At 27.4% G+C, this 11,848-nt stretch overlaps 3 protein-coding genes across 3 annotated transcripts; 1 reads left to right on the top strand and 2 right to left on the bottom strand.

Moving 5' to 3' along the window:
- Nucleotides 1-2,216: 2,216 nt before the first annotated feature.
- On the top strand, nt 2,217-5,696 carry Phum_PHUM456940 (sodium/potassium/calcium exchanger 5 precursor, putative; the record flags this gene model as incomplete). The annotated part of the gene is made up of 10 exons (XM_002429891.1): nt 2,217-2,379; nt 2,549-2,779; nt 2,848-3,011; nt 3,082-3,206; nt 3,270-3,393; nt 3,472-3,675; nt 3,752-3,959; nt 4,022-4,255; nt 4,335-4,496; nt 5,644-5,696. 10 exons carry the CDS (start codon nt 2,217-2,219, stop codon nt 5,694-5,696), a joined length of 1,668 nt encoding a protein of 555 aa, XP_002429936.1.
- Nucleotides 5,697-5,997: 301 nt separating this feature from the next.
- On the bottom strand, nt 5,998-6,832 carry Phum_PHUM456930 (membrane-associated protein, putative; the record flags this gene model as incomplete). The annotated part of the gene is made up of 3 exons (XM_002429890.1): nt 5,998-6,173; nt 6,577-6,599; nt 6,801-6,832. 3 exons carry the CDS (start codon nt 6,830-6,832, stop codon nt 5,998-6,000), a joined length of 231 nt encoding a protein of 76 aa, XP_002429935.1.
- Nucleotides 6,833-7,504: 672 nt separating this feature from the next.
- Phum_PHUM456920 (firefly luciferase, putative) lies at nt 7,505-11,565 on the bottom strand (the record flags this gene model as incomplete). The annotated part of the gene is made up of 14 exons (XM_002429889.1): nt 7,505-7,642; nt 7,723-7,906; nt 8,202-8,348; nt 8,437-8,562; nt 8,638-8,836; nt 8,905-9,123; nt 9,290-9,491; nt 9,564-9,760; nt 9,840-10,007; nt 10,073-10,340; nt 10,411-10,637; nt 10,708-10,878; nt 10,947-11,274; nt 11,431-11,565. 14 exons carry the CDS (start codon nt 11,563-11,565, stop codon nt 7,505-7,507), a joined length of 2,709 nt encoding a protein of 902 aa, XP_002429934.1.
- Between the last annotated feature and the right edge of the window lie 283 nt (nt 11,566-11,848).

Below are 11,848 nucleotides of genomic sequence, written 5' to 3'. Positions count from 1 at the left end.
GATAATGATAGCAAATTTCTTATCAAAAATTTTCCACCTTTTTATTATTATCATTTATACCCCTCCCCCCTCTTTTTTTTAGGTTTTTAGATCGATGCAACCGTATAAAGTAAATAAAAAAAACAAAAATTTTTCTCCAGTACTTTTTATATATATATATATATACGTGTCATATTCAAATAAAAATATATATAAACGTAATAATAATAATAATAAAACGCGTGCGTTTCATTCATTTCTAATAATAATAATAATGATAATTGTGCGTGTGTGTGAGAGAGAGAGTGCGTAAGTTGTGTGTGTGTGTGTGTGTGCTTGATCGAAATGTAACGTTTATTTAATAAAAATGGATCTTTTTGCACAAAAAAGGGATGAAGAGAGTGCGTAACGAAGCTTCTCGGGTTGAGGGGGAAGGGGTGGGTAGGGGAATAGGGAGTCGGGAGGGGGTGTGTGTCCCGAGTCCTGCGCAATGAAAATTCCAATAGGATCGAGGGGTTGATCCGGTGATTTTAGTGTTTCATTTTACATTTTAAGAATTTTACTATTCGTATTAAAAACGTGGTTTAGAATAAATTAAATTACGGAAGATGATGATGATAATAATGATGATGGTGGTAAAGTGCGTGATTGTGCGTGAGATTGATTAATAAATAAATAAAGAAAGAAAGAAAGAAAAAGGAAAAGGAAGGGGTTGTGATAAGTAAAAAAAAAAAATATTTTTTTTTCTCCCACCCTCCGTCGTCGTCGTCGAAATAAAAAAGAAAGAAGGAAGGAAAAAAGGGAAGAAAGGAACCGGAAATTAACCAAAAAAAAAAAAAAATAGTAAGTTAATAATAAAAAAATTTTCTTAAAGTGAATTTTTATTGCGTTTTGAATAAAAACTATGTTTTTTATTTTGGTAGTGCGAAAGTGCAACGCCGACACACACCCCCGCACGCGCGCACACCCCCGCACACACTTCCCTACCCTCTACCCCCCACAAAACCACCCCCGACCACCACCAACATTAGAATCGTTATTAGAACGTGAATCGAACGCCATTTTTAAAAAAATAAAAATTTCGTTTTTTTTTGTTGCAAAAAATTTTCTTCTCTCATTATTATTATTATTATTATTATTATTTTTTCCGTGAGATTTAAATAAATTATTTGAAATAAATAAGTCATTTCCGGTTACGAATAAAAAATTATTAATGTCATGTAACCTTTTATTGGATAACAACAACAATAACAACAACAAAAAAAAATCATTCACGGTTTGTAATTTTATTTATTATTATTATTATTATTATTATTATTATTAGAATTTATGTATTATTTAATTTATCGTATTATTATTATTATTTATTTATTTATTAAATAAAAAAATAAGCGTGTAAAAAAAGAAAAAAATTCGTTCGTCAAACGTCAAAACCAAATTTTTATTACTCTCATCATTATTATTATTATCTAAACCACTTACGTCAAAATTTTCAAGAGATTTCTTCTGCTTTTATTATTACCACCATCACCACCACCATCTTTTATTGTTTGTCGAGTGGGATTTTTTTATTATTCGTATAATTTATTTTTTTTATCCTTTTATTCTTTTTTTTTTGTAAAAAAAAAAAAAAAAAAATCGAATTCGATAGCAGAAGACAAAAAAAAAACATTTTTTTTTTCGTTTGTTTTTGTTTTAATATTTTCTTTTAGATATTTAATGTAAATACGTCATTATCATCATCATCATCATCATCATCATCATCATCGGAAGACAAAAAAAAAATTTCATTCGATCGTTAATTAATAAAATAAAAAAAGAAAATTTTTTTTTTGTAACGGAAAAAAACAATGGCGATGACGACGACGAATCGGACGCCATTTTTATTTCTGACGTCATACGCGTCGTTGATCGTTTTTTGAATGTAACAAGAAAAACGTTCGAATTTTTTTTTTTTTGTTTTTTTTTTCTTTTTGATTTTGTTCGATGGTGAAAAAACACTTGAAAGGTTTCGAAATTTTCCTTTTTTTTTGTTTTAAAATATCGATCCGAATATTATTTCAAATTGATTAATTTTTTCAACGTGGAATAGAATTTTCCGACGGGAAATCATTTTTAATTTGTTATAATGATGATGATGGTGATGATGAATAAACAAAAGTTTTATCTCACGTTTAAACCTTTTGATTTAACCGATTTTAATTTTCCTTTTATAATTTTTAAAGGTGTGAAAAAAAATGGCGGAAAAAGAATTAAAATCATCGTGTTTGATAACGAGAAGAAGAAGAGTTAGACATCGTGATAAAATATTTTCATACGTTGGTCTTTTAACATTATATTTATTGATTCATTTGGTATTTTCATCATCAAAAACAAACGAAACGAAAATAATTGATGGCGGTAAAAGTACAACAAAACATTCCCAAGCGGAAATGACGACGACGACGACGACGGTTTTACAAACGACGATGACTACGACATTTCCGGTCAATTCGAAAGAGGTAAATAATAACAATTATTTTTTACGATTTATATAAGATTTTTTAAAAATTTTTATATTTTTAGGAAGTAACGGAAAAATTACATAAACACGATGATGGTGTCGTACCAACATGGCGTCCTAGAAGAGAAAATTGTACACCACCAGCAATCGAACAATTTCCGAAACCTTTAATGGGTCCAACGGCAAGAAAAAATGGCGGAATTATAATACACATATTGGTTGCTATTTATGCTTTTATTGCATTGGCGATTGTTTGTGATGATTATTTTGTTTCTTCTTTGGATAGGATATGCGAAGGTTTGGAAAAAAAAAATGTGGGATACCAACATGGAGGATACCAACAACATAAATTTTCTTAATTTCAGAATTAAAATTATCACCGGATGTTGCCGGTGCGACATTTATGGCGGCTGGTTCTTCTGCACCTGAATTAGCAACCGTCGTTATTGGTGTTTTTTTTGCCAAAGATGATATAGGCGTGAGCGGTGTCATAGGTTCAGCCGTTTTTAATATAATGTTTGTTATATCGGTGAGTTGAGGTACCAAGGGGAAAATATTTCAATATGGCGGACAAATAAATTTATATTTTTATCGAACAGATTTGCGCTTTGTGCACGTCAACGGTTTCTTATTTAAATTGGTGGCCACTTTGTCGCGATTGTTTCTTTTACGCCATGAGTATTCTCCTAATGCTTTTTACCATTTACAACGAAAAAATATCGTGGTGAGTATAGAAATAACAAAATGACCTTTTGAACTTTCATTTAATTGATTTTTTTTTCCAAAGGGGAGAATCGTTGATGATGTTACTCATGTACGGAGTTTATTGTATCGTTCTTCATTATAATCCGATTATTGAAAAATGGGCACAAACATGGCCGGTACCTTGTAAAAGACACCCGGAAGAACAAGTATTTAATTTTAAATTCATTAAATTTAAATTTAAATTGAAATTTAATTATAATTATTTTTTTTTTTTTTGGTGACAGGCCGGTTTGGTAACTTATAAAACATTAAACGAAGACAAATCAAGAAGGCCGAGCATAGTACAAAGTCCAGATAAAATTCAATTTGGCGATTTAAACGTTCAATTAGAACAAGAACAAAATCAACAAAATTTATATGCGGATTCAACGAAACCTCAATTGAATACTCCAGATTATTACAAACCGAAAATTCCAGAAGCAACGGAAGTAAGAAAATAAATCATGTTCTTGTTATACTTCCGGTACTTTTAAACGCTATAAAAATTTTTTTGTTTGTTTTTAGACTTCGCCGTTGATAAAACCGACAGAGGGTGGTATTATTGCATTGGTATCTTGGTACCTAACCGTACCTATACATTACATGTGTACTTTAACACTTCCGGATTGCAAATCCGAAAAATATAAAAATTGGTATCCGTTTACATTTGTACTATCAATGATATGGATATCATTTTATTCTTACATAATGGTTTGGATGATAACAATTTGTGGTGAGTTATTCATTATTATTATTATTACTATTATTATTATCATCAAATAATTGGGTTTTAAGGAAGCACGATGGGAATACCGGATACAGTTATGGGTCTTACATTTGTTGCTGCCGGTGTATCAGTACCGGATGCTCTTTCATCATTGGCCGTTGTTAAAGAAGGTTATGGTGACATGGCCGTATCGAATGCGGTCGGATCGAATGTTTTCGATATATTGATTTGTTTGGGTCTTCCTTGGTTCATACAAACGGCATTAATTAAACCTGGATCTCACGTTAACGTTATAAGCAAAGGTATTCGTTTGTTTATTTGTTTGTTTTCCCATTTTCTCCCTCGCGTTAACATTTTACAGTTGAAAACTTTTCCTTTAAGGTTTATCATATTCTACTTTATCACTTTTATCAACGGTACTTTTTCTTATCGTTGCAACACACATGAACGGTTGGAAACTTGATAAAAAATATGGCGTCATATTAATGATATGGTATTTATTATTTATCACATTTGCCAGCTTGTACGAATTGAACGTTTTTGGTAATATGAATCCACCGGAATGTCCCAGTCAATATTAATTTTATTTTATTTTAAATTAATTTATCGACAATAAAAATCATCATCATTATTATTATTATTATTAAAGTCAATTTTTTTCTTTTTTTAGATTCGTTGTGATTAAATACATAAATTAAAAAAAAATTTTGTCTTGCCAAAAGGTATTGTTATTATTAAAAATTTATTTGTTTGCACAATTATAATAATAATAATAGAAATTGATTGATAACAACGAATAAATTATTAATAATAATAATAATAATAATAATCGTTCAATTAAATTTTTTGACTGTGCACACGTTTAAAAAAAATGATGATGATAATGATATTATGGCGAATTTGTATTTAATAAATAAAATAAATGCTCATAATTTTGTGTTTAACACACACTATAAATATATATACGTATAAAAAAAAAAAAGAGGAAACGGAAACGGAAATGTTACCATTAAAAAAACGGTTTTTTTTTTTTTTGTTCTCGCATGTAATTAAAAATTTTTTGCTAAATGTTTTTAAATCAATTTTCTCGTGTTGTTGTTTCATTAAACAAAAAAAAAAAAAACATTTAACTGATAAATGATAAGAAAACATTAAAACAAAATATATAATTATTATTATTATTTATTTATTTTTCTGTTTTGGAGTCAATTTTGTAAAAAAATAATAATAATTAGAAAATTATTTAAAATAATTTATTAAAAAAAAAAAAAAAAAAACTAAGACAATAATTTAAAGCCTTAAACGTGTTTTAACGAATTTAAGCATGTTATTATTATTATTATAATTAAATATTTTACCATTAATTATTTATTATTATTATTAGTTTGTAGTTAATGTTATTAAATATATACACACAATATATATATATATATATGTATGTGTATAGAGAAAAAAATTTATATAAAATTTATTATTATTATTTATAATCGATCAATTAAATTGTTTGGCAGCTTTATTTAAATAAATTTAATAAATATATATATATATAAATATGTATTATGTATTATTAAATTGTTTAAATTAATAACTTATTCGAAAAAAAAACATTATTCAAAGTTCTTATTTAAGACTTTAACATATATTATTATTATTATTATTTGTTTTTTCGGTTTGTGGATTTATTAGTAAGAAACGACTAATATTCAAAAATTACAAAATAGAATACTCGATGTGAAAGATTAAAAACATTTAAAAATTTCTGTTTCTAATCGATTTGATCATATAAAACCAAACATCATTTTTTAATGTTATTTTCTGTTTGTTTGTTTGTTTGTTTGTTGTTTAAATATTATAAATTATTTCAATGTTGTAATTATTTAATCGTGGATAAGAAACAATGAAAACATATAACAAATACAGTGTTATTATTATTTATTTATATTAAAAAAAAAAAAAAATTTTAATTTACACTTTGTAAAATCCATTTGTATTATTTATTTTTATTGTATTTGAAAAAAAAAAATTGTTTGTTTGTTTGTTTGTTTTATACTCTATCGAGTGCTTCTAACATAACAACACTATTACCTCTAATAACAACCATACCTATATTATTATGTGTTCCATTTTTGCATATTTCGACTGATTCATCTATAACCAAATTCATAAACGGATCGAAACCTCTAAGAATTCCATTGACTTGCCTTCCTCCATTTAATTTAACTAAAATAATAAATTATTAATTTAATAACGAGTAGATTGTGTTTGAAAAGTTTGTAGATTTCGATAACCTTGTAGAATGGTAAACAAATTTCACAAATAACTCATAACTAATAATGTAGGTACAATTTTAATTTTATATCGAGACACATTAACTTAATTAATTAGCATTCTAACTACTAAAATATCTTTTCAATTTATTTTTATTGAACCTGTTACAATTTCCCTTGAGGGAATTGTAATAATTTCATAATTCAACATGGTTCTGTTGAAACACATATGAGATAGATAGTAACTAGTATGTAAATTATAAAATATACATGAATATAAAATAACTAGACCCGTTTTGTAACAATCGTACACATAGTAAAGAAATAGTATTAGAAAAATAGGTAGAATAACTTACGAGCTAATTTTTTATCCATAAACCTGAAACAAAACATAAAAAGATAATATTAATACTAATCACATTATAAAGAATAACTAACGTTGAAAAAATTAATAAATAAACAATAAGTAAAGCACTTTTACATTGATTTTAAAAAAATGCTAACCAAACTTGGTTAGAATTAAAATACCGACGATCATGTTTAAATAGAATAAATTTAAAAAATGATGTAAAAAACTTACTTTTTAAGTTCGGGAGGATGAGCTTTACTCATATTTATTAATTCTTATTAAAAAACTTTTAAGATAAATACTGATGTAAATGAAAAACGTGAAACGAATTGTACACTGTATATATTAATCAAAACGATTTTAAATGTCTAACAACGGAATGAAACGAAAACTTCCGGTTTAAAAAACTTAATCATAAAAATCATATGTTATAAAATTTTTAATTTATTTTTAATATTTTAATTTATTAAAATTATAATTATTATTTTTAAATATCATTAGCAACCGAAAAAAAAACTTTAACGTTTTTTAATGTTCGATGGAATTTCTGAATGCCGCTTAACGATTGATTTCCGGTAAGTCGACAAAAAAGCCGCCATATTTTTTATTTAAAACAGAAATAACCGTTAATTATCAATATTCGTTTGTTTGAATTAAGATACAAAAAATTGTGGGAAATTTAAATAAATAATAATAATGATTAAGCAATTTGAAATAAAATAAAATATATTTTATTTATAAAATAACGAAACTAATAATAATAAAATTGAAAAGATGAAAATGAACAAAAAAAATTTTAAATACGTGACATATTAATAATAAATCATTCTTTTTTTTTTAAATTTACGTATATGATAATAATAATTATGTATATAGGATTTAAAAGTCTTTGGAATAATTAAAATTATGTAATTAATCACAGATTTTTAAAAAAATTAAATTTTTTTCCAGGAAACGATCGTTCTCTGACTATCCAAAGCCGTTGCAAATGGTTTACTTCCGTCCGGAGCAACATATTCGTTAACTTGATAATCTAATAACGTTTCATAATTGTTTACGTCACTTCCGATTTGCTGTAAATTGAAAAAAATAATCATCATCGTCATCAGCAGCAGCAGCAGACGACGGAAACAAGGTAAGATAAAATATTTACTTGAGTTAAAGGATTTGTATTTGTCGTAAATATTCCTTCGAAATTTCTTTCTTTACCCAATTTTAATATTTCATCTTCCATGAAAAAAAATATTTCTATCGTTTCTTGTGGTGTTAAATTTGTTCTAGAACCCATCATGAAACTGTGTAGGACTTTATTTATACCGTTTGGTAATTTTTTTTCTCTGTCGTAATTCGAAAAAAAAAAAAAAAACAAGTTGATAAAAAAATAAAAATGTCGGACGAAAGAATGTTTTCGTTATAATTGAGAGAGGATAAAATTTTAAAAAATGTCAACCGAATATTATGAAACGTTAATTTAAATAATAAAATAAAATTATTATGTAATTATTATCCCATCGCGATTAATATAAATCTCTAATCGATTTAAATAAATAAAATAATTTTTTTATTAATCCGTTTAAAAAAAAAAAAAAAATTTGTAATCGTGACGACGTAAATTTACGACATTATTATTACCTCAACGGTTTTTCTAAATATTCCAAAAATTCAAATGTAACGTTTAATTTATTATTTGGATTTATTTTTACTTCCGGTTCGTCGAATGCATCGAAATTTAATGCAACACCTTTAACGTTTCCGTCATTTTTATCGATTGCGACAAACCTGAAAAAAACGCGCGCGAATTTAAATAAATAAATAATTTTTCCCGGGTAATTTTGTCGCGCATTTTTTTCCATTTTGTAATTCTTACGACAGATTTTTATCCAATAAATGAGGCCATAAAACATTCATCAATTCGATAAAATCATCAAATTTAACCGGTGGATTTAAAAGTCTTTCCAAATCTGCTTTTTCGTAAAAACTCGATGCGATTATGCTATGGAAAAAAAAAATTCGTTAATTTATAATCGTCGTGGAATTAGACACGCTTTGTAAACTTTACACAACTCACTCGAAAACATCATTTTTATGTTCTTCTTTTAACATAACGGATTTATATTGTTTATTATTTTTTTTTCCTTCTCCTTCTCCTCCTCCTTCCCCACCACCATTTAAAATCTTATCATCATCATCTTTGGATTGATTTTCTTTTTTTATCATTTTATCAATAATTTCATTCAAATTTTTACTAAATATAAAATCACCTATACCTGGAAAAATTTATCAAACGTGTCGTATTAATGATAATAATGATAAATTTACGTAATTATTAACATACCTAAATTATATCCACGATTTTGTATCATAATAACGGCCATAACGGAATTTATCGAATTTCCACCGAGCGAATAAAAATTCGATTTAACGTTTATCGAATCCCTTAAACTTTTACCCAAAACATTTAAAACGACATCGAATAATATTTTTGCTTTTTCCATATCCTTTTCCGGTATTCCCGTAAAATCCATTGCATTATTATTATTATTATCAATCACCTCTAAAATTAGAGTAAAAAAAAAAAAATGTCATCGAGTAAATAAATAAATATGATACCCTTGGTCTCATTTTATCATATACCCGTTCGTAATAATAACTTTCTTATTTACATAATTTTTTATACGTTTCAGGTACATAAAAATAATGATGATAATGATAATACGTACTCGATGAATAATTTTCATCTTTATATTTAGCTAATAATGTTTGACGATCGATTTTTCCATTGACTAAAAGTGGAAATTTATCGATTATTATTATTTGCGGTATCATGTATGAGGGTAATAATTTTTTTAATTTATTTTCTATTTCCGTTTCCGTTATATTATTATTATTATCAATGTTGAGAATTACGTAGGAAATGACGGTCTGTAAAAAAAAATTGTATAATTAATTCGTGGTGATGAGGATGATGATTTTTCCAAATTTTCCGATTGAAACCTGATCGATTTGTCCGGGTCGATATGTTAACACGACGCATTTATCGATTTCATCGATTTTTAATAATGCCGATTCGATTTCCGATAAATCGACTCTATGCCCTCGAACTTTTATCTGTTGATCTTTTCTACCCTCGTAATAAATTATATTTTTATCAACCCTTGCAAAATCTCCCGTTTTGTAAAGTTTAAAATGACCTGGAGAAGAAATAAAAAAAAAAAACAAAAAATTTTATTTGAAAACAAACCGGAAATACGTTTAAAAAAAAAAAATTACCTATATCCGGTTCGACAAAATTTTCTAAAAATTTATCTGGATCTCTTCCTCTTACATAACCGGAAGCTAAATTCAAACCGGAAACGTATAATTCACCGATTTCTCCTCCTCTAACCGGATGATGATGTTCGTCGAGTATGTAAAGAACGCAATTATCGATGGGTTTACCTAAAAATTTTCCCGTTCGATTGTTTAAATAATAATAATGATGATAACGATGATGATGATGATACCTATGGGAACAGTTTGTCCGGTTTCTAAATCTCTTTCCGTTCTTATTTCGTAATATGAGACGTCACCCATGATTTCCGTGCTCCCGTAAAAATTACATAAAATTTTCTCATTTTGAAAACGTTGGAAAAATTTTCGCGCCAACGAGGGTTGCAATGTCTCCCCGGAACAAACCCATAATTTTAATTTTGGTAAAAAATCTTCTTCTTTCATATTGGAAAACATTAGAATGGATTGTAAAAGTGTAGGTACCAATACCAACCTTTCTACCTGTGGAAAAAAAAAAAAAATTTTTAAATCGAAACCAAAAAAAAAATATCGGAAGAAATTCGAATCGAACCTGATTTTCATTTAATATTTCCGTTAATTTTTCCGGATTTTTGGTTTCTTCCTTAGATAAAATTAATAAGGTACGACCGTTTAATAACGGTCCCCACAATTCGCAAATGGAATCGACAAATGTTAATGCCGTTTTAAAAACGCATATTTTTTCAGTTGCGGAATAAGGAAATGTTCGAAATTGCCATTTTAATCTATTTAATATTGCCAAATGTGAAATTCTTACACCTGAAAATTATTATTATTATAACTGTTTGTTATTATCGTTACCTTGATGATGATAATAATGATAATATACCTTTAGGTATTCCCGTGCTTCCAGACGTGTATAAAACAGCACCGATATATTCGTTTTTCGATGTGTTAGGTTTTATCATTTCGACATCGGATAAATTATTATCCGGAAAATTCGATGAAAAATTTTTCAATTCCGAATATTTTGTCATAGACGTAAATTCATCGCCGACGTCTAAAAATGATAATGATAATAGTTTTAGAGAAACTTCGAGAATGTTCGGTAGAGGGCGTCAAACTCACCGGAAACGTCCGTTATCGTCATGACGGGTTTACTTTCATCCAAAATGTGTTTTATACGATTTTTCGGAAAATCCACATCCAGGGGTAAATACGCGGCTCCCATTTTCCATATGGCAAGTAGAGTGACTATCAAATCGATTGAAGGTTTCATACAAACGGAAATAATAATATCGCCATCGACGTTACCGATTTGTGTATTATTAACCGGAAGTCGTTTAATCATACCTCTCGCTAATTTATTTGATAATTTATTCAAATCCGTAAATAAAATTTTTTCATCGTTTTTAATTAATGCGATTTGTTGCGTTGTGGATTCGCGAATGTTGATCTGTTGTAGTAAAAAAAAAAAAAAAATGGAAAAATCTGTCGTCTGCTACCACGCACACACACATCCTTCCTCCTCACTTATCATACTCACCGAATGTACGATTTTAATTTCGTTATTATTATTATTATTATTATTATTTGTAAATTTTTCAATAACTTCGACAGTGTTTTCAAATATTCTATGTAACGTCACTGGGTCACGTGACGTAACCAATTGTACCTTTTTTCCTTTGACAATTGAATTAACGACACCACCAACTCCACCATTCGAACTCGATACGTAAGTATTCATACCTAATTAAAAAAAAAAATGGACGTCATTCGTTTCGTTATGACTGTAATCATTTCTTTTTTTTTCAAAAACTCACTTTATATTTAAATTCAAGGTGAATAAATTATTATTATTATTATTATTATTATTAATCTCCAGATTAAATTTTTAAAAAAATATATAAACGAGTTTTGTAAAAAAAAAAAAAATGAAAGGTGTCCTTTCTCTCTCTCTCTCTCTCTCACCAACATGTTGTCACCATCGCGAAACGACATCTCATTAAAAATGATAATGATAATAGACA

This window comes from Pediculus humanus, genomic scaffold (genome assembly GCF_000006295.1).
Source record: "Pediculus humanus corporis 1103172108232 genomic scaffold, whole genome shotgun sequence".
NCBI lineage: Eukaryota > Metazoa > Arthropoda > Insecta > Psocodea > Pediculidae > Pediculus > Pediculus humanus.
The sequence above is the reverse complement of the archived record's forward strand: the minus strand, read 5'-3'. Positions and strand labels throughout refer to the sequence as shown.